The 22,597-nt window shown below is 39.7% G+C and overlaps 2 protein-coding genes and 2 non-coding genes across 6 annotated transcripts; all 4 read left to right on the top strand.

Moving 5' to 3' along the window:
- The first annotated feature begins 10 nt into the window (after positions 1-10).
- Positions 11-8,267, top strand: rpl23a (ribosomal protein L23a). Its single transcript, XM_063031823.1, has 5 exons — positions 11-104; positions 1,326-1,506; positions 3,718-3,894; positions 5,576-5,645; positions 8,194-8,267. Exons 1-5 carry the CDS (start codon positions 80-82, stop codon positions 8,206-8,208), a joined length of 468 nt encoding a protein of 155 aa, XP_062887893.1. The 5' UTR covers positions 11-79; the 3' UTR covers positions 8,209-8,267.
- LOC134337123 (small nucleolar RNA Z17) lies at positions 1,095-1,165 on the top strand. Its single transcript, XR_010015935.1, has one exon. It is a non-coding gene; the product is annotated as a small nucleolar RNA Z17 (small nucleolar RNA).
- Positions 3,545-3,613, top strand: LOC134337124 (small nucleolar RNA Z17). Its single transcript, XR_010015936.1, has one exon. It is a non-coding gene; the product is annotated as a small nucleolar RNA Z17 (small nucleolar RNA).
- A 2,947-nt stretch (positions 8,268-11,214) lies between the features above and the next one.
- mrm1 (mitochondrial rRNA methyltransferase 1 homolog (S. cerevisiae)) lies at positions 11,215-21,685 on the top strand. Of its 3 annotated transcripts, XM_063031872.1 has the most exons (7): positions 11,215-11,374; positions 13,509-13,540; positions 15,191-16,113; positions 17,851-17,944; positions 18,042-18,162; positions 19,716-19,835; positions 20,971-21,685. In XM_063031872.1, the coding sequence occupies exons 3-7, from the start codon at positions 15,215-15,217 to the stop codon at positions 21,012-21,014; spliced, it is 1,278 nt and encodes a 425-aa protein (XP_062887942.1). In that variant the 5' UTR covers positions 11,215-11,374; positions 13,509-13,540; positions 15,191-15,214; the 3' UTR covers positions 21,015-21,685. The 3 variants fall into 3 exon arrangements, with proteins under 3 accessions (XP_062887942.1, XP_062887941.1, XP_062887943.1); XM_063031871.1 differs by lacking the exon at positions 13,509-13,540; XM_063031873.1 differs by lacking the exons at positions 13,509-13,540; positions 19,716-19,835; positions 20,971-21,685 and adding an exon at positions 18,436-18,620.
- Positions 21,686-22,597: the final 912 nt, after the last annotated feature.

Raw genomic sequence — 22,597 nt, 5'->3', positions numbered from 1 at the left:
TGCTGCAGGACTCTCGCGAGACTTCGTGAAGCCGTGGATTTCAGCCCGTGTAACCCCGTGTCCGCTCTCTTTTTCTAAGATGGCTCCGAAGGTGAAGAAGGAAGGTGAGCACCGTGCGACCGTGTCCAGCCTAGTGCTCAGCAGCGGCGCCCACTTCTGTCGTCCTGTAGAGTCACGCTGGTCGGGGAGGGCTTTTGGTTTAGCCTGCCGCTGATAATTTGCCCCGCGGCACGCTAGTAGCCGCTTAGCAACGTGGTACAGGGGCCTGAAGCCTGGGCTGTAGACTAGGCGCCTTCAAGCTCTGCAGCATGGGGTGTTGAAGGTGGAGGAACCCTCTGTAGGGAGTCGGGCTCTGGGGCGGGAATCTAGACCAGCAGCTAGCTCGCCGTTGCTTTGTGTGTGTTGTGGAAGGGTCATTGCGAATTGTAGCTGGATATCGTGATCAGGCCCGGAAACATCCTCGGCGTCCACACCGACGCCTTTACCCCAGAGGGACCATTTCATTTGGATGGACAAGTTCGTCCTGATTTTGCGCCTAGTAAAATACCTGGGTTTTGGAGCCTCCTTTGTAACAGGATTAACATTATTCCTTTTATATGTCTTGTATAGTTCTGCAGTATGAATGGTAGTTTCTTTGAAATTTTAATGTAGTCTGGAGAGGTTTCATTGAAAAGTAACAGAAAAAGATCTAAATGACGATTTTCTCAGATCTGTCACGTGGAACTTCTACCATCTACTTTCGAAATTAATGGAGAAATGCTTGCACATTAATATTTGTAACGGTTAATCCTGGAATTTTCAAAAACTTAAAAAAATTTCTTAGGGTTTGATCATTGTTAGAAATCCTGGTTTTATTTCCAGTTTAAATAAATTAAAGGCTTGCTGCGAATGATCAACTTGTTTATTGGAATTTAGTGAAAGATGGTGAATTTCCTTTTGCAGTTTGTTAGTAATCCAGGTTCACTTTGAATTTGTTAGTGTAAGTAATGTTGGTAATTTTAGGCAATGCATTCAAATGGTCATTACAGTAAGCATGATTCTGACATGAAAGGAAATTCACGAATGGTGTACAAGTTTAGAATCTTGGAAGTTTTGGTGCAAATGATGTTTTTAAGCGATCAAAGCATGATAGTATATGATTATGACTATATTATACTGATGCACCTTGACCTACAAGCATGGACAATGTAGTAGAATGTTTCCAGATAACTAGACTAAACTTATCAATTGCTGGTGCATTAATTTAATCAGAATGCAAGGAATATGGTTTTTACTGAAGTATCTTGTACAAAATGCAGAAAATGTAATTGATTGTTTTCTCTCAGCTGTCCCTGCCAAGACTGAAGCTAAATCTAAAGCCTTGAAGGCTAAGAAGGCTGTTTTGAAAGGTGTTCACAGTCACAGGCGGAAGAAAATTAGGACAACACCTACCTTCAGGAGACCAAAGACACTCAGATTGAGAAGGCAGCCGAAGTATCCCAGAAAGAGTGCTCCCAGGAGGAACAAGTATGTCTTTGAACTGTCCCTAATCTTTAAAAAGTTTCATCTTTTCTATATTCCCTCTGCAAGCCAGAGTGAAAGCCCTATTTGAACACGGGATAGTAATGTGCTGTAGCTGGTAGGTGGTGAAAATGAATCTTGTATATAACATATAACTATTTAACAATTACATGTCAACATTACATATGATGACGTGTTCATTCATTATGTGCTATGTTGTATGATGTGGGTGATCATGGTCTTTCCATGACCATGATTGTTTTGGGCAAATTTTTTGCTGAAGTGGTTTGCCTTTGCCACCTTCTAGGCCGTGTCTTTGCAAGATGGGTGACCCCAGCCATTATCAGTACTTTTCAGAGACTGCCTGGTATCAGTGGTCACATAACCAGGACTTGTGATGTGCACCAGCTGCTCATATGACCATCCACCACATGCTGCCATCGCTTCATGTGACCCTGACATAGTATTTTGATAATAAATTTACCTTGAACTTTGTAAATTATGAATAGAAGATTCTGCATCTGTATAGTAGCTAAAATAGCTGCTGTAATGATGTTCTTAATGCAAAAGTTGATAAATTAGAAACGTTGGAAACAGCAGTCCAATATTTCAGGTCATGACATCATCAGAACTGGATAAATTTCAGGCAAATAAGAGTAAAACAGTGAACTATTCGAGGTGCTCAGCAGATTGAGTACCTCTGTGGTGCCTGGGAAAGGGAAAAAATGCTGCAACAGACCTGGACCAGAATCACTGACAATTTCCTCTCTATTCCCTTCCACCCCAACCTGATTCAAAGGTCCAATTTAATGTCAGAGAAATGTATACATTATACATCCTGAAATGTTTTTTCTTTGCAAACATCCACGGAAACAGAAGAATGAACGACAGTTAAACCCCAAAGTCGTTCCCCCCTCTCCCCCCCCCCAGTGCATAAGCAGCAGCAGGCAACAATCCCTTCCTCTCTCCTACCTCCCCCCCCCCCGCAGCCAAAAAAAAAGCAAGCATCAGTACCACCACCTAGTACAAGCATGAGCTAGGCAATAGCAAAGACACAGACTTGCAGTTACCCCAAAGACTTCGCATTTCATCCGGCATTTGACAAACCACAGGTTCTCTCTCTCCCTAATAAGGGAGAGGGAGGTGTCCCTCGTTTTCACAGCGAGTGGGGAGACAACAACACGCTGATTTACGATGTTAAGAGTCTGTTTTGTGGCTTTTTATGAACTCTGTGCTGAAGATCGCAAAGATCTCGGGTCTTCGGGCCCACAGTGAAAGATTACCCCCACCCTCCATGACACACAAGTGTCCTGCTGTGACACCGACCCTGGATTGGCATGTCTCGAGAGCGCCGAGATCTTATGCTTCAAAATACCAGCGGCACTCAGGTCGAATGCTTGGCTTGTCCAGTAACGACCAGTTCTGAAACCCTGAGAACAGGTCCCATTCCCACAAAGAACTGAAGTCTGGATATAACTTGAGGTCAGCGTCTTCGAAAGAACCCTGAAAGGGAAAAATAAAGAAGATGGAAATAGAGCTGTTTCCAAAGATGTCACCGTTTAGCGCCATCTTAACTCAGCCTCCACGTCCAGGTATATATCTAGGTTTGACTTGCTGAATTCCTCCAGCAACTGTTTGCTCCCTTTTCCTACATCTGCAGACTCCTGTGTAACTAGGTTTTTGGAAAAGCTGGCTGGCTTCATATTTACTCAGCCATGTGTAAAATAGTATCTTATGAAACATGTTGGTGGAACTTTATTGAGAGCTTGGTAGATAGTTCTTAAAGTTCTTGCTCTTCAGATACAGACTGATGATAAAGATTTGATAACTTGTATAGAACTGCGTTAAACTTTTCGCCTTGCATGCCTTTGGAAAAAGCTGAGATGTTGGTCCAGTTTAAAATGAGGTGCTTTTATCTGGCTTGGATATCATATTAAAATGCACCTGTGCCGTATGATGTCATGTAAAGAGATGATGGGGGAAAGAAAAGTGCTTCTGTATTAACCCATCTTCAATAAACTATTGAGATTCTGGTAAGGTATTTGGTGCGAATGATGTTTTGTAGCGATCAAAGAATGAGAATTTGTGATTATCTTAACTACACTGATGCACCTTAAAATATAGAGATGTTCAATTGATTATTCAATACATATCAGTGTCTTTCCCAAAGACAATTGAATTGTATATTAAAATTTTAAATATTTTTGTTATCTTCAGGTTGGACCATTATGCTATTATTAAATTTCCTCTCACCACTGAGTCTGCGATGAAGAAAATTGAGGACAACAATACCTTGGTTTTCATTGTTGATATAAAAGCTAACAAGCACCAAATCAAACAGGCTGTTAAGAAACTGTATGATATTGATGTAGCCAAAGTCAATACACTTATCAGGTGAGCGGTTGAATGCTGCAATTCATTAGCAAAGCTGTACTAGCAAAAATATAAAAAGGGATGGGAAATTGTATATTTAGATTCTCTTTGGGTTTCTACATTCAACTAAATTGGGATGCTTCCTAATAACTTAATGAACTTTTTTTGAAGTTTACCATTTAAATATTAATGTCATATTGTTGGAAATGTTTCAAGTTGTTAAATCTTAAATTTGTTGCTGGTTTGGCAATGTGTGCAGCACTTTATTCCTCAAGTTTTGTTGTATCTGGATATCCTTATTGGAAATGTCTTAAAACATTTGGCTGTGAGAAAATGTTTGGCTTGTGTTTTCTGAGAGAATTGAAGTTACCAGAATTGAATAGAGTCTGATCTGTGGCATTTTAATGATCCTTTGACTTTTATTGATTTTGTTTGAGGAATAAAAATTGTCCAGGATGTGACAAAACTTGCACATTGTTCTTTAAAAATGTGCCTATTTGAGAAGGAATACAATTTAACTTTTCTTTTACAAATGAAAATTCTTATAAACAATTGTGTGGTAGTACTCTAAATTGAAGCATGGGGTGTGGGATATTTATCCATGACAAATTACCTCATATGGAAGGTGAATGGTCCTCAATGTTTTGTTTAATTTTGGTCATCCAGCTCTCTACCATTTGCTATCAGTATTGCTTTGATTTAGATTAATGTTAAAGCTTAAGACAAACTTTGCTAAATTATAAGAAGCTCTATATGTACTTGGATTATGAACTGAATACAGTACAGAAATGGGTACTTTGGCCCATTGAGTACATGCCAACTGTAAGTCACCTGTGTACACTAATCCCATTTTTTCCTCAGTTGCCTTGATTTTAACTTTTGCCTGTATATGATGAATGATTTACAGTCGCAAATTAGCCTTTCATTATGCTTTGGGATGTGGGAGGAGTCTGGCACTGCCAGGAAACCTACTCAGTCACAGAAAAATTGTACCCAGATTATGATTAAACTTGGGTTGCTGAAGCTGTGGGGTAGCTCAATTAGCTGAAGTATTACTGCCAACATTTATTTTTATTTAGCATTACAGCATGGACTAGGTCCTATTGGCCCTTAAAGCAATACCACCCAGGTAACCCCTAATTAATCGAAACCTAATCATGAGATAATTTACTGTGACTAACCTACTCATACGTCTTTGGACTGTGGGAGGAAGCTGAAGCACCCGGGGAAAAACCCACACATTCATGGGGAGGATGTGCAGACTCCTTACAGAAGGTGCTGAAGTTGAACTCTGAACTCCTGAGCACCCCAGGCTATAATATGAGGACAAGGGGATAGAGGTTTAATTATCAGATGAGCTTTTGCAGGCTCTATGGGTAAAAGAGGAATATGCCTTCTAAAAGTAAATTGGACTTGTGTTTTTAAAGACATCGGCGGTGGCTTTTGTGGACATATAAAGTGATAAAAATAGAGATTGGTCTACTAGAAGAGTAGTGTGAAGGTATAAATTTAGTCAACAACTTTGTACTTTTGTTAAGGTGTTGATTATGGATTTTGGTCATTGTGCAAAATGATGGAAACTTGTTTCACCTGATTAACATGAAGAGGTTGATTCAAAGGAACCGCTGATGCACATTGACAAATATAGGTTTAGGCATTTATCACTTGCATATTCTGTCTATAACAACTGGTTTTCTTTCAGGCCTGATGGTGAGAAGAAAGCCTATGTACGCCTGGCTCCAGACTATGATGCATTGGATGTCGCTAATAAGGTAACTAACTGTATGATCAAACCTTCTTCACTGAGGATGCATTTTAATCGATCCAGTGTTACTTGTTCATTTAACCATATGACAATTACAGCACGGAAACAGGCCATCTTGGCCCTTCTAGTCCGTACCGAACTCTTGCTCTCACCTAGTCCCACCGACCTGCACTCAGCCCATAACCCTCCATTTCTTTCCTGTCCATATATCTATCCAATTTAACTTTAAACAACAACATCGAACCTGCCTCAACCACTTCTGCTGGAAGCTCATTCCACACAGCTACCACTCTCTGAGTAAAGAAGTTCCCCCTCATGTTACCCCTAAAATTTTGTCCTTTAGCTCTCAACTCATGTCCTCTTGTTTGAATCTTCCCCACTCTCAATTGAAAAAGCCTATCCACATCAACTCTTATCAATCCCCCTCATAACTTTAAACACCTCTATCAAGTCCCCCCTCAACCTTCTACGCTCCAAAGAATAAAGACCTAACTTGTTCAACCTTTCTCTGTAACTTAGGAGATGAAACCCAGGCAACATTTTAGTAAACCTCCTCTGTACTCTCAATTTTATTGACGTCTTTCCTATAATTCGGTGACCAGAACTGTACACAATACTCCAAATTTGGCCCTACCAATGCCTTATACAATTTCAACATTACATCGTAACTCCTATACTGAATGCTCTGATTAATAAAGGCCAGCATACCAAAAGCTTTTTTCACCACCCTATCCACATGAGATTCCACCTTCAGGGAACTATGCACCATTATTCCTAGATCCCTCTGTTCTACAGCATTCTTCAATGCCCTACCATTTACCATGTATGTCCTATTTTGATTAGTCCTACCAAAATGTAGCACCTCACTTTTTTCAGCATTAAACTCCCATCTGCCATCTTTCAGCCCACTCTTCCAACTGGCCTAAATCTCTCTGCAAGTTTTGAAAACCTACCTCATCATCCACAACGCCCCTTATCTTAGTATCGTCTGCATTCTTACTAATCCAATTTACCACCCCATCAACCAGATCATTAATGTATATGACAAACAACACTGGACCCAGTACAGATCCCTGAGGCACACCGCTACACACCGTCCTCCAATCTGACACACAGTTATCCACCACTACTCTCTGGCATCTCCCATCCAGCCACTGCTGAATCCATTTTCCTACTTCCATATTAACGCCTAACTATTGAACCTTCCTAACTAACCTTCTGTGTGGAACCTTGTCAAAGGCCTTACTGAAGTCCATATGGACAACATCCACCGCTTTACCCTCGTCAACTTTCTTAGTAACTGCATCAAAAAATTCAATAAGATTTGTCAAACATAACCTTCCACACACAAATCCATGTTGACTGTTCCTAATCAGACCCTGTCTATCCAGATAATTATATATACCATCTCTAAGAATACTTTCCATCAATTTACCCACCACTGACGTCAAACTCACAGGCCGATAATTGTCAGTTTACTCTTAGAACCCTTTTTAAACTATGGAACCACATGAGCAATACGCCAATCCTCCGACACCATCCCCGTTTCTAATGACATCTGAAATATTTCTGTCAGAGCCCCTGCTATTTCTAACTTCCCTCAAGGTCCTAGGGAATATTTTGTCCGGACCTGGAGACTTAACCACTTTTATATTCCTGAAAAGCACCAGTATTTCCTCCTCTTTAATTGTCATACTTTCCATAAATACCCTTCTTGTTTCCTTTACCTTACACAATATCCTCCTCCTTAGTGAATACCGAAGAAAAGAATTTGTTCAAAATCTCCCCCATCTCTTTTGGCTCCGCACATATCCCTCCACTCTGATTCTCCAAGGGACCAATTTTATCCCTCACTATCCTTTAGCCACTAACATAACTGTAGAAACCCTTTGGATTTATTTTCACCTTAATTGCCAAAGCAGCCTTGTATCTTTTAGCTTTTCTAATTTCTTTCTTAAGATTCTTTTTACATTCTTTATATTCCTCGAGTACCTCATTAACTCCAAGCTGCCTATATTCATTGAAGATCCCTCTCTTTTTCCGAACCAAGTTTCCAATATCCCTTTCTAATATCCATTTGCTATTTGTGCAAGCCTTGTATGTGCTGGCATGATCATATCTTCCTGAAGTTATTTCCTATATCCAGTGCTTGCCTCAATAGGTAAAATATGACACCATGAATAAAAGGAGATGAAAGACATTAGTTTTGGGTTTAACAGCAACCGCTGGCTGTCATAGGAACAGGATCACTTTGACCTGTTCAATACCCAAATACGTATGGCTGCCCGTAATAACATGATCTTAAAAAAAAGGGGACTTTTTTTTCTCTTTGAAATAATTTTTCCTTGTGCACTAGTACACTGGTTTTAGATGTCTCTTAAGACTTGCTAGCTTAAAATGGTGGGTTTGAGGATATGCTTTGTATTTGCTATTTAAGTACTAAGAACCAGAATAAAGTCATTTTGTTTTTCTAATGATGGTTTTTATGCATTGGTATTGTGTAAACTTGATGTTATGTTTTTTTCATTCACTTGCATCCTTTTATTTTGTTGCAGATTGGCATCATCTGATCTGTTTACAAGAAGACCTCTATAAATATTGCAATAAAAAATTTAAAGAGAAAGAATTATTTTCAGTTATCTACATTGTTTTTGTCTTCAGTTTGTAACAGAATGACTGACCCTTGAAGACTTCATGCTAGTGCATGAATGGGAGTAAATTTATTTGAACTATTGGCTTCACAATTCTTGGCTTCTGTATGGATGTGTTTGAACCTGAGTTGAGCTTTTAACCTTGCATCTTCTGTATTACTTCTACTATTTTTGATACATGTTTGCAGGAGGTGGTATCAATGCTATTGTCTCCTCCAACTGTTATGTTCTATCTGGCCTCTTTAATTTTGCTTACTGCAGTTGGGGCTTTCAGCATTTGCTAACAAGACCATTGTCACAGACAGAAAATCAGCCGAAACTGGAAATACAAAGCAACACACACAAAACTTGGAGGTGCTCAGCAGGCCAAGCAGCATTTCTGGGAAAAGTGTAACTAGTTGATGATGTGGGCCGAGACCCTTCATCAGGACTGGGAAAGGAAGGGGAGAAGTCAGAATAAGAAGGTGGGGGGAGGAGTGGAAGAAGTGCAAGGTGGTATGTGTTTAGGTGAAACTGGGAGGGTGTGAAGTAAAGGACTGGAGATGGGGGAATCTTGGGATAGGACAGAAGATCATGGAAGGAGGAGGTGCTAAGTGGATTGGTTCAGACTGGTGCAGGGAACATGTGCCAAATGGATTGGTTCGGAATGGCAACTTGAAATTTTAAATCTGTGCTTTGGAACATTCAAGGCATACTACATTTTGGTACAGAGATCTAAGCGAGTATCAATAACTGATGCTGATTAAAATGCAAATGTGTAATTTATGTCCAAAATTCCTGTGTCTCAAACACATGGCCCTTTTGTGGTTTGAATATGACTTGTCCTTGGAGGAAAGGGACCTTGCTGTGTGGAATAACTGCTTAATTGAGTTACAGCAAGAGCCTATACCTATTTGTTGATAATCCAGAGGTAGATACCTCATTGTATCTCAATACATAGCGTTCATGCCACATATTGTGTAACATTGTCATGTGTGCAAGTATGGTGAGGTATAAGTACAACAAAATACTTGAAAGAACCGCAAGCACAGTCAATATTCAGCTATCCATCCTGACATTCAAAGCTATTACCCTCATGGAACCTCCCTATCAGTAACTGGAGCAGGACACAGTATAAACCCAAAAATTGTCCAACATTGACAAGGTTCAAGGCAAGAGTGAGGGGAATACTCTGGGTGAATGCAGGTTCAACCCTCAGCAAGTTCATTGTGACAGCACTTTAGATACTCCATTCACTCACTCCAGCATTGATGCACTGTACTAGCAGTTCCCACCACTTACGTGATTGATGCACTGCAGCAATTCAGCAAGACTCCTTAGCACTTTCTGAGGCCAGCTCAGATTGTTGAAACAGTTGCAATCAGCCATTCTAGCCATGGATTTGAGTTGAAAGTAGTACCAGGGGAGACTTTGATCTGATTGCTCCCACTGCCTAGTTTATGGCCTTCCCGATAGGACTCCCTAAAAGATTCTGTGCATCTCAAATCAAAGTGGGCAACCTTGCCTGACTAGACTGAAAAAACATCCCGATAATTTGGACTGCACAACTGGTGTTTTCAATGTGTTTGAATCATTCCTGATTTCCTAACCAAAAACCTATTTTGAAGAGCATTTCTACCATGTATGCTTGCAATATGGGGCTGAAGGTTTTCCTTTAGTTCAAGCTAACCAGGCAAATTTAAGGTGGGGGAGTTATATGGGAGGCAGAGTTTGAGGGTCAGCACAACATTGTGGGCTGAAGGGCCTGTAATGTGCTGTACCATTCTAGAAAAAAATAATTTCTTCACCAGTCCTTAGCATATAGCTAAGCAGCATAAGGCTGTTGGATCAGGAGTCCGTAGACCCCTTGGTTAATGGTAGGTGTCTGTGGCATTAAAAAAGACGTTGGGTTCTGCTGGGTAGGGGACAGGTTTGATTTGATGGAACTCTTGTATCATCAGTTCAAATGAATGCTAATGAGCATTGGCAGGATTTTATAATACAGTCAACAGGAATGTTCCCAGTTGCTGATGTCCTAACCCTTGACGTAAGCGAAGGTCAGGCATGATCCATTAACAATGTATACTTACAGGCAAGCCTGAGTACAACAGTTCGTAAGCTATCACTTACAGTAGTTCATTCATTTACAAGAAACGGGGTGGAGCTTATAGGCGATAGCGTACCCGATCAATACACATCGCAAATTGCCTTGCTTTCCCAGAATTCAATAATGGATGGATGCTGCCAGTTTGTTTCAAAATCCTACTTAAATGAGGCTGGGCACCTCTTAACTGCCGTGAAATGAGGAGAACTGGGCATGGGGTTAGCAGCCCCATCCTTAAAAACATAGAGGCACAGAAGCTGCGACGATACCCCTGAGAGAGGAAGGATCTTCGTATGGCAACTTGAATGACTGGCCCGGGACAGACGACACTGGCGAGCTGCTGTTGACGGCCTATGCCCCAGAAGGGATAATTGGTTTTAGTAATTACTTCTTGCAGCTAAAGAAACCAACGCTTCCAATCACAACTGTTTAAAACTGTTGGAGGGCTACCTAAAGGGTTCACTCTTCCATCTACTACGAAACCAGATAGCAAATGATATCTGGAATCTAATGGATAATAAGTATGCTGGCGGGGGGAATAAAACGAAGAAAGCCTTGATTTCTCCCATCACATTGATTCCAACTCACTAAACACCAACAATATCTCCAAAGGACAGCATAAAATCTGAAACTGCGTTTAGGGACTTTTGAATAAAGGAGACAAATTCTGGATTTAAATTACTAAATCTCACTTCAATATCCACAGACTCCAAACCTGGCCTTTACCGTTTATCGTGAACTGTTAATTTAAACCGATTAAATAAAGGTTCAAGAGCTGAGCCACCCACAAACTGAAGGCGGAGGCTTGCGAAGGGACTTCCCCTTCCGGCTGGGGCGGGTTCGGCATGGTTAGGTAGCTGGGGCCTGCCAGGTCCATGTGGTTGGGCCGGGCCTTGTAATCCCTGATTATGGCTGCAGTGCTCGGTGGAGTTTCGGCAGAAGGGAGTGAGTGTTTAGGGGATACGGACGTGTAAACACAGAGGCTCCACAAACATCTTCATTGTAAGTTGAAGCATTTTTTTCCCATTTTTGACTGCTGACATTCCCCGATTTGCTTCACCGTCCGCCGACACCACGAACCCCTCTACCAGAGGAGTATTGCTTCCTTCTCTGCTATTAATCGATTCAAATCTCAGCGTCTCTTCACTTGTTGAGGTTCCAGATATAGGTAATTTATCCCTCTCCATTTCTTTCCGTGCATCAGGACAGATCTATTTACCACAACAATGCCACAGTTCTATTTACCCTTTCCAAGTTCTTTATAACTGTCTTCCAACACGGTTGGTCAAACTCGGGAGGGGGATGTGGTGAATTAAAGAGTTAGGAAGTTGATTGGTGAAAGAGATACAGGGCTGGAGAAGGGAGAATGTAATAAGAGGACAGGAGGTCATGGGAGAAAGGAGAAGGGGAGAAAGGAGAAGGGGAGAAGCACCAGAGGGCAGGCAAGGAGATAAGGTAAGAGAGGGAAAAGGGGATGGGGAATAGAGAAAGTGGGGTGCATTACTGGGAAGTTCGAGAAATCGATGTTCATGCCATCAGTTTGGAGGCTACCCAAACAGAGTATAAGGTGTTGCTCCTCCAACCTGAGTGTGCCCTCATCGTGACAGTGGAGGAGGCCATGGGTGGATATGTCAGAATAGGAAATGGAACTAGAATGGGTGGCCACTGGGAGATCCTGTTTTTTTCTGGCAGATGGAGAGCAGGTGCTCAGTGAAGCGGTGTCCCAATCTACCTCGATATGCAGGAGGCCACACCGGGAGTACCGGATACAATAGATGACCCCAACAGACTCACAGGTGAAGTGTCGCCTCACTTGGAAGGACCGTTTGGGGCCCTGAATGGTAGTGAGGGAGGAGGTGTAGGGGCAAGTGTAGCACTTGTTCTGCTTGCAAGGATAAATGCCAGGAGTGATCCCTGCAGAATGCAGAAAGTGGAGTGAAAGGAAAGATGTGTTTGGAGAGGTTGGAGGGATATGGTCAAGATGCAGGCAGATGGGACTAGGCAGAAGATCGGATCGGTGTGGACTAGATAGGCTGAAGGGCATATTTCTGTTTTGTAGTACTCTATGACTCTGAGTCTATGACATGCTACGTGAAGTTACAGATAGACACGGTGGTGCATGCTAGCCTTAATCATTCAGGGCATTGGGTATAAAAGCTGGGAGGTCACAGTGCTGTTGTACAGGGTGCTGGTGAAGCCACACTTGGAATTTTGGTTGCCTTACTCTAGGAATGATGCTATTAAACTGGAAAAGTGCAGAAAATGATGCTGTCAGGACTTGAGGGATGAGTTATAGGGAGAACTTGGATTGACCTGGAGAAGAGGTGACTTTTAGGGAGGTACACTAAATCACAAGTCTTTCCCAGGGTTGAGCCTAGAGGGTATAGTTTTAAAGTGAGAGGGGAAAGATTTAATAGAAACGAGAGGAAATTCCTAGGTGTTACTATTTCAAAGGACCTAGCCTGGACCCAGCATGTAAGTGCAATTCAGAAGAAAGCATGACAGCACTCTTACTTCCTTAGGAGCCTGTGGAGATTCAGCGTGACATCAAAAACTTTGACAAACTTCTATAGATGTGTAGTGGAGCGTGTATTGACTGTATAGAAACACCAGTGCCTTTGAACAGAAAGTCCTAAAAAGGATAGTAGATTTGGCCCAGTACATCATGGGTAAAACCCTCCCAACCGTTGAGCACATTTACATGAAACACTGTTGTAGGAAAGCAGCATCCTCACCACCCAGGCCATGCTCTTTGCTCACCGCTGCCATCAGCTAGAAGGCACGAGAGCCTTAGGACTCACAACAACAGGTTCAAGAACAGTTGCTACCCCTCAACTATCGGGCTGTTGAACAAATAGGGATAAGTACATTCACTTGCCCATCCATTGAGATGTTCCCATAACCAATGATCTCACCTTAAGGACTCTATCTTGTTATTACATGTTCTCGTTATTTATTTATATTTGCATTTGCTCAGTTTGTTGTCTTCTGCACTTGACCTGATCTTTCATTGATCCTGTTATAGTTGTAATTCTACGTATTTGCTGATTATGCCCACAGGAATAAGTCTCAAAGTTGTGTGTAGTGACATGTACTCTGATAATAAAAATTACTTCGAGCTTTTTGTTTACACAAGGGTGGAGTGAGCTGCCAAAGGAAGGAGTTGAGGTAGGTACAATAACAAATTTAAAAAACACTTGTACAGATACATTAATTGGAAAGGTTTAGGGGATTATGAGCCAAATGCTGGCAAATGGGTCAAGCTTTGATGGGGTGTTTTGGTCGTCATGGACCAGCTGGGTCGAAGGGTCTTTTTCTGTGCTGTATAACTCTGTTCTCTGAACTACATAATATCCCTTGGAAATGTTTTATGGTACATGTTATTTAGTTGTACATATACGTTATTGTACTCCTTTATTCAAAGTTCAAAGTAAATTTTATTATCAAAGTCACCGTATACAACTCTGAGATTTATTTTCTTGTGGGCATACTCAAGAAATCTATAGAATAGTAACTATAACCAAATCAGTGAAAGACCACCCAACTAGGGCGTTCAACCAGAGTGCAGAAGACAATAAACTGTGCAAATGCAAAAAGAAGAAACAATATGATGAATAAATAATAAATATCGAGAACATGAGATGAGGAGTCCTTGAAAGCGAGTCCATTGGTTGTGGAACATTTCAATGATGGGGCAAGTGAAGTTATCCCATTTGGTCCAGGAGCCTGATGGTTGAGGGGTGTTAACTGTTCTTGAACCTAGTGGTGTGAGTCCTGAGGCTCTTGTACCTTCTTCCTGATGGCAGCAGAGAGAAGGGGGCATGTCCTGGGTGGTAGGGGTCCCTAATGATGGATGCTGCTTTCCTGTGACAGTGCTTCATGTAGATGTGCTCAGTGGGTAGGAGGGCTTTACCCATGATGGACCGGGCCATATCCACTACTATGAATTAAAGGGATGTGGGCATTGCAGGCCGGGTCATCATTTAAAAACCCACCCCTAATTGCCTGTGAGGAGGTGAACAGCTGCTGTCCTTGAGATGCGACCATACCTACAATGGTGTTTTACAGAGAGAATTTCAGGATTTTCAGCCGGTGAGAAAGATGGTGATGTGTAACATCAGGATGGCGTGTGGCTTGGAGGACAACTTCCAATGCCTTTTCTGCTGTCTTCTTGCTGGTAGAGGGTGCATTTGGAAGGTGCCGGCTAAGCAGTCTTGCAGTGCATCCTGTGAAAGGTGCATTGTTGGTAGAGTGGGTGAATGAATTTGGATGGGGTGCCACCTGTGGGTGCTATGTCTTGTATGATGTGAAAATGTGTTCCCTGGACCTGCTCTCATCCAGGCAAGCCGAAGTTATTCAGTTGCACTTGGGACTTGATCCTGGCTTTGGTGATTACCTGCTGCAGGATTTCTAGCCTTTAACCTGATCTTGCAGCCAAATTGTGGATATGGCTGGTTAAGTTCAATTTCTGGAATTTAGTGTCGTTTCCAGCATACCTATTATACCGTTTGTCCAACATCCAAGTGAAATTCTGTCCTTGTCTAACATTAGCCTTGTGTACAATAGAGTTCACTGAATAGTGATTAGGTATGGTAACTCAATAAATCACCCTGCTTGACTTGGGTACACTGTGCTGGTATCTTATCTACTGGCTTAGATGAGTTGCCTTTGCATGTAACAGAAATCAAAGTTGGGCCCTTTAGTTGATATGGTCTAGTTCTACAGTTAGTGATGCATTTACTTACAGGGCTGTCACTATTACTTCAGCAGTGAGCAATTGTAAATAGTAGCTTGACAGAAACAATTTGCTTTTGACAGGTGGAGTTTTTAAAACGGACAAAAATGTCATCTGTTATGTTGAACGAAGCTGCCAGGTGTCTGAGGAGGAGTCTGCGGCAGTTTTCAAGGTTACTGTTGGTTCGTCATTGCAGCTACAAAAGGAAAATGTCCCCTGACAGAGCATCAGTCAAACTCTACTCCACGGTTAAATCTGAGAAGGCATCAAAGTCAAATAAGAGCCACAAACCTGACTTCAATAAGTCAGAACTGGATGTTAAAGGTAATGCAGAGAGATTAACTGAGTTCCCGGAGAGCTTCGAAAAGCCTGCTGCAGATGGAATGGTAAAGAGGCCAGGAATCAATCTTTCCACTAGAACTTCAGGAAGACAAAATCATGCCAATTTGACTCAGCGGTTTCAAAACACTTCCAAATGGTCAAATTCAAAACCTTGTCAAATCCATAAATCAGAATTTCAGAACCTTAGAGACGATGATTTTATAAAAAAAAAGTTGCTAAGGACCTCCCGGCCTTTGGTAAGGGAGGCAGGCTCGGAAATACTATTTGGCATGGCGTCGTGCAGCCTAGCCCTTTCCCAATTACGCAGAAAGATTTTCAGGCTGTTTGTTAAGGAGAATCGAACACACAGAACTGAAATACAGGGAATCTATCAGCGAGCCAGAGAGACTAGGGTGCCAGTACATCAGGTGACGAGAAAGGAGCTTGACAGGTTGTGTGAGGGTCGAGTTCACCAAGGCATTTGTCTTGAGGTGACACCACTAGATTATGTGAACTATGATCAATGCTATTCAGCAGCTATTGATGTTTCTGAACTTGAAGGCAGCAACAAACCAGTGTTGTGGCTGGCACTGGAAGGAATCCAGGATCCCATGAATATGGGAGCTCTGCTTCGTTCAGCGTATTTCCTCGGAGCAGATCTTGTTCTAGTAAGTCAGCCTAACAGGTAACTATTAAAGCCATTGTATCTTAAAGGAATTTGTTTAATTTATGGACTTGTAGCTTGTATGATTATTCAGAATATTTTTCTAAAATTAATTTCTAATTAAATGTATAAAGTAGAATAAAGTTCTTTATCTGAGTGAACTTTTATAAATATCTTTTATCAAAATAAAAATTTTGAAGACATGAAGCACTTTGTTGACCTTCAGATATTTAAAAAATTCATGTCTTGAACATTTTTTTTCTGGTAAAGGATAGTGTTTATGAAAGTTCACCTGTGTAAATGACCACTTTATTTCACTTTATACATTTAATTGTTCCAGCAAATTTTTTTTGTAGCTCCTGCAATTAACTTCCTTGTTTTAAGCAAATTAAATATGTGTGTTATTTAATCTTATGTTTGGCCATTTCAGAGTATAGTGACAATTTTGGAATTGTTTGCAGAATTTTTATCATAAATCATATTTTGTCATTTAACAGGCAAAGCGTGTTAAATTAGGTTATTTAAATACTATGTGTGAGTCACCAATATCACCCAGCAGGTGGCACTGCAACTCTGTTTAATGAAAGTGAAAGGCATTCTCTTTCTCCCCACATTTGAATCAGTTAGTCCAATGATATTTAAGGATATTGGCAAGGTTTAATAAATAAGTACAGCCCCACTATAGGAATTCTTTGCTGCAATTAAGACATAAATGTTCTTTGTCAATAAGAACTTGCACGTAAGTTCACTTCATTTTTGTTTTGAATTAGTTTTCTCACTCATAGTTGGTACCGTTTTGCATGTAAAACTTGTTTTTATAATTGACAAGGATAGAAAATGGGGATGTTTACTGAAAACAACAATGATTTCAGGTCTCTGAAGTCTTTGCGAAATATTTGATATGGTATCAATCTCCATGATATATATACAGCTTATACAAATCCTTCCTTGACTTTACTGATTGACAGAAGATCTGTCATTAAAATAACATTTTTAGTGAGCCATTTTATACAGAGGATGATTAACATTTATGACAGTTGTTCAGTTGTGATTCATTTTGTAAAGTAACTAGAATTGGTCTCAGCATGACTTGTGCTTCTAAATATGGAATATATAAAATGTATGCTTTAAGAACTGGATCAGTAACTCTGATATTCTTAAATTTATCGAATAATTAGGTAAATAAAAACTCAGTAAATACTTGCATCTGAATCTGAAAAATAGGGTTCAAACACTTAACAACAGGCCCTTCCATGTGTTATCACTGGGGCTATATAAACTGAGGTCAGGCTAATATGAAAATATCCTTGCCACTTTTCAATGGTCTCTGTATCGTGATTATCATTATGATCTTATAGGGTACAGCACTAAAACATTAACTAATCATTTGCCTCAGTAATGTCTGTGCAAATTTCCTGTGCACAAATACCGGCAAAGTGTTTTTTTTGGGTTCAGATTCAGAAGGTAGTGCTTCTTTTATGTTAAGCCTGCAGCTATAGCTTCCAGTACAGAAAATAACAAAACTAATCAAGTTGCTTCTAAACCTGCTCCATTCCTGTAGTAGGGTATGATAGCAGTCAGAATGCTGAACTCGAGAAGGTAAGCCAATTTTTAAAAAGGAGATCATAAAATTATTTTTAGATATAAATTAAATATCACAAAGTGCTGTATAAATTTATTTGTGTTTATGGTCGGCTTTTATGCTTGGAGACATGGAGGATTTCTGTTCATTAATATTTGCATTGCATTGTCTTCCAGTTGCCCTCTAACACCAACTGTGAGCAAAGCTAGTGCTGGAGTTGTAGAAGTTATGACACTTTATTGCACACACAGCTTGCCTCAGGTGCTCAAGGTAATGAAGATCCAGGTGTAGAAGTATCTTTTCCAGGAGTTTTTCCGGCTAATTTTGTAATGTTGCTTAATTCGATTTGTCTTTAACTTCAACACAGGCAAAAGCAGCTGAAGGGTGGAAAATAATAGGAACTATTGGAAATTCTACAGAAGGCACCTGTGTACCAGTCATCCCTTGTACTGAGTTCCAGTGGAGTAAACGGACCATTCTTATTCTAGGTAGTGTTAGATGCTGTTTGTAACTGTCGGGCAGAGTATTGGACCTTTTAAATTAAAAGTTGACAAAGTATTGGGTTGTTAAACTCTGCATTAAACTGCTGTAATAATGCTCCCAATATGCAGAGATTTACTTAGGAGTGAAGGTTTCATTTAAAAAAAAATGTAAAACAAATTCTTTGTTCATGTCATAATCAATGGCACTTCAGCAATGATACTGTTTAAAAATACAAAATTAAGTTTTAATTATACTAAATTTTTAATTGTGTTTTACAGTGTTATAACACCAGGTGTGAAAAAACCATTTTTCCCTGTCCAAGTAACTGAAGCACAGCTGATACATCAGTTCAACACCAAAAAAGTGCTAAATGATTGGTGTTGTCTTTCAGAAAGGCATTAAACCGAGAGCTTGCCTGCCTTGCTGTTGGGACAGCTTCCCACATGCTATCTAGAGAAAATAAGGGGAGTTATCTAAATTCAAACTCAATATTTATTCCTGAATTAATATTAATAAAATAGGTTATATGCTAATCTATTTTTATAGGGCTTTGCATGCAATTTAGCTGAACTTGTCTATAATACAGCATTAATTGCACATTGATAGTAAAATTCTGACAGAAGTGGTTTGAGATGTCGTAAGGATGTTACTTTGAGAACTGTATAATCAGAATCAGGTTTAATATCACGGGTAAATGTCATGAAATTTGTTAACTTTGTCGACGCAGCACAATGCACTACATAATAATAGAAAAAATTCTGAATTATGGTAAATATATATAGTTAAATAAGTAGTGCAAAAATTGGAAATTAAAAAAAAGTAGTGAGGTGGTGGTCATGGGTTCAATGTCCATTCAGAAATCCGGTGGCAGAAGGGAAGAAGCTGTCCTTCAATGGCTGAGTGTGTGCCTTCATGCTCCTGTACCTCCTTCCTGACGGTAACAATGAGAAGAGGGCATGTCCCAGTGATGGGGGTCCTTAATGATGGATGCCGCCTCTATGAGACATTGCTTCTTGAAGATGTCCTGGATGCTATGGAGGCTAGTGCCCATGATGGAGCTGACTAATTTTACAATTTTTCACTAATTCAAAAAAAAAATGCGGATGTTTAATCTGATGAAAAAGTTTTATTCTGCAGCTGGCTGTGGCACTTTTGCTTCTAAGTACTAAACTAGTCACATGGAATTTTTGTGTCAGTGTCGCAACATAAACTGAAGAGTGACATAAAAGTTACGGAATTAGATTCTACTTGGGCATACAGATCCTTGCACATCATATCGTCCACAGAATGACTGTCAAAGTGCAAGAGCTCCTCAGAGGATCCTCTGTGAACTTTGGCATTGATATTTGTATTTACAGTTCAAAAAGAATGTATATCAGGTGTAAGGATTTTTGTTTTGTTACTAGCTCTGTGTGTTTGTTCAGACTTGAGTTCTCTCTGCAGTATGTTTAGAATTCACTGTTTATTTTCATGCTATCCTTGCCTTCAGTTTCAGTAGTGGATTGGAGCAATTCATCTCACATATTATCAACTTTGTTTTTCTGTTCCTTGTTTCCAGGAAATGAAGGTTTGGGCCTTTCTGATGCAGTAAGCAGCCTTTGCCACACAATGCTGACAATACCAGCAGGTAGAGACTTGCAGCCTGGGATTGAATCTTTGAATGTGTCTGTTGCTGCAGGTAACTGTTACTGAAATAATTCCATGCCAATTTAGTTGCTTTCAGTGTAATTATTTTTTCATCTTGGTGAAAAACAGCAACTGTGCATGTTGAAGATGAAGCATTCTAAAGAATTAATAGTCAGCCATTGGGCATAAACTTTACATGGAATAATTTTCAAAGGATTCTAAGCATTGTCTAATGCTGTGAAAAGTGCATGTTGTAGTTTAATTCAAAATTCACTCTTTGCTGATGGGCACCTTATTTAGTGGTTCCACATTAATTCCTACTATTTATTGACAAGTGATCAGTTATTTAGAATTTTGTGAACTGCATTTTTTGCAGTATAATGGAATTAAATATTTTGTAATTTAGAAGTTTTGCTTTTAAAAATGGTATCAGCATATTCAGGAATAAAAACTATGATATATGTTTTATATTTGAAAAATATGGATCATTTTGGTGTAATCACGTGTCTAGATTATTTGGGTAACCCAATTTTTGGGATCAGCTCTGTTTGTCTTAATAATTCATGGTTTCCATAATGAAAATATTCATGATCATGGAGATCAAAAATGCCTTGCTCTTTATGTGGACAGAGTATTAGTTCTGAGCTGTATGATTTTAACCAAAACCTGTCTGGAACAAGTTAATGTGACCAGTTGCCCTTTGTCGTTCTATTAGTTTTGTTATTGGAACAGCTCCCAACATCCAGTTTAAGACAGCATTTAAATGGAAGTTACTCCAGATCAGATCTTTTTCTTCCACAATTTAGGTTTTGTGTAACCATAGAGGTTGAGCTGATGGTGATCTGAACATTTGGGTTGAAATAGCATATCATGGTAGGGTATCACATAGAAGACTGCTATCTTTGCTATTTTTTTGGGGGGAAGGTAGAAAGAAAAGGTGCAAATAATCCATTCATAGTTGCATGGTTCCCATGAATGTTAAAGGAAGAGCACAACGTCTGGGTTCTTTGGAACAACAAGTCGGAGGACTAAGTCAGTTTGTGATCTGTAGTTTGAGATAAAGCTTCAACCACATTAGCAAAGAAGACATTATGTTTAATCTCAGTGGGTTTAACAGGGAAGGTTAGAGCTTGTATTCAAGTTTCATTTGCTTGATGTGATTTGATTCCTAATTTTACCTCCTACAGGGATTCTCTTACATTGCTTAACCAGCAAGAGGATGAAGGGATGAAAGGCTGCTCAAATAGATGACTCCAAACCATCTCAAAGTGATTTACTTTGTTTACACACAGCCACTGAGCTATATCCAATCACTGCTTGGACCACTTTAATTGCTCTTGAAATTGCTCTTGTCTTTTTAGAAGTTTTCATTCAGTGTAAATTGAACTGTAATGGATAAAGTGTTAGTAACACTGCCTTTTTATGATGTACAACGTAAATTTTATTTATATAAACTTTGTCTTTTGAGTTCAGGTTATTCTACTCTTGAGAAGTATTTTCTTCTGAAACTCATATGAATGTAGTTGGGTAACTTTATATGAACATTGCAGCCTGCAGGATCTGATCATATTATAATGATGATTTAGAACTTTAAAAATTACATTGAAAATAGAAACATATTTCTTAAAGAACTATATGCACTTCATTTAAATTACTCAAACAGGTCATTCAGCCTAATTGGCTTATAATTAGTCATTTCCAATTTCACTTCATTATACTCAGTTAAAATCTTGCATTTGTTTTCTCTTGTTTATGTATCTACTCTCATTTAATTCCCGCAAGAATATAAGATACTTGTATTTCTTATGGTTTCTGAATTGCTTTTTGTTTCAAAATAAAATGTTGAGACTCAATCTTGTTTACTTCAGGATTGTGTCAGCATTCAGGATAACATCGGTCCTGGACATTTATTGTTAAGTTTTCTGGAGGTAAGACTGCAGAGAATCTTCATTGTCTGATAGATATTTGTGTTTTTGTACACGGGGAAATTGTATTCCATGAAATTATGGAAAGCAAAAAAATATTTTGGGAAGTCATTATTTCTATACCAGATTTTTCTTATAGGTTTCACTTTTGCTTGCCTGCTCACTTTAAAGAAGCTAGTTCCTTGCTGATGTAGAGTTTGAAAGCTAGCTAAATAGAAAAAATATAGTAGATTATGATTGATTGAGACCAATACATTTTGGCCCAATTAGCTGCAGTTTCATGGAAATACAGTGGATTCTTGCTAATTAGGCCATCAGTTAATCGGGGCAGCTGCTTATTTGGGAAAACTCTTAAAGAACAAAAGCTAATCGAGAAAATAGCCAGGATTCCCTGCGATTATTTGAGACAGTATTTTGCTTAATTGGGACAGGAGACTGTTGCCAAACAGTTTCTAACTACCTGCAGTCACATGTGCTTTTGTGGCTGATAGACACTACACCATGCTTAGAGTAAATAGTTTTTAAATAGCATCAGTTGTGTATGTTTATGTTCAAAAAGCAGTGGTCTTTATCACTGATAACTGGCAAGAAACAAGCAGTAAGACAATTCAGAACTATTTTGCTCACCTCTGTTTCAAGTATTCACGCTTGGAAATGCAAGGAATGGCCGGGAATGAAAATGAAACAATTTACTACTTCAACAAGTTAGGATCGACAAAAAATTTGAAAGCATGACAATCATCTTGAATGTTACCTTTCGTGCCAATCGGACAATCATCAGTCACCTGTTGTTCCAAGCAGGTGTTTACATACGACGGTAGCCACACACCGTAGGCGTGACAGGCAGTCAGTGGGTCTCATACCCTGTTGAGAGTGGGACATGTCGATC

Source organism: Mobula hypostoma, chromosome 23 (assembly GCF_963921235.1).
Source record: "Mobula hypostoma chromosome 23, sMobHyp1.1, whole genome shotgun sequence".
Lineage (NCBI taxonomy): Eukaryota > Metazoa > Chordata > Chondrichthyes > Myliobatiformes > Myliobatidae > Mobula > Mobula hypostoma.
This window is presented reverse-complemented; position numbering and strand designations above follow the sequence as displayed.

Excerpts from the sequence above, each read along its gene's own strand:
- rpl23a (XM_063031823.1), top strand. The coding sequence starts at position 80 with ATGGCTCCGAAGGTGAAGAAGGAAG. Across the intron at positions 1,507-3,717 it reads AGTGCTCCCAGGAGGAACAA|GTTGGACCATTATGCTATTA; the intron begins GTATGTCTTTGA and ends TGTTATCTTCAG. Across the intron at positions 3,895-5,575 it reads AAAGTCAATACACTTATCAG|GCCTGATGGTGAGAAGAAAG; the intron begins GTGAGCGGTTGA and ends GTTTTCTTTCAG.
- mrm1 (XM_063031871.1), top strand. The coding sequence starts at position 15,215 with ATGTCATCTGTTATGTTGAACGAAGCTGCCAGGTGTCTGAGGAGGAGT. Across the intron at positions 16,114-17,850 it reads CTAGTAAGTCAGCCTAACAG|TTGCCCTCTAACACCAACTG; the intron begins GTAACTATTAAA and ends ATTGTCTTCCAG. Across the intron at positions 18,163-19,715 it reads ACGGACCATTCTTATTCTAG|GAAATGAAGGTTTGGGCCTT; the intron begins GTAGTGTTAGAT and ends CCTTGTTTCCAG.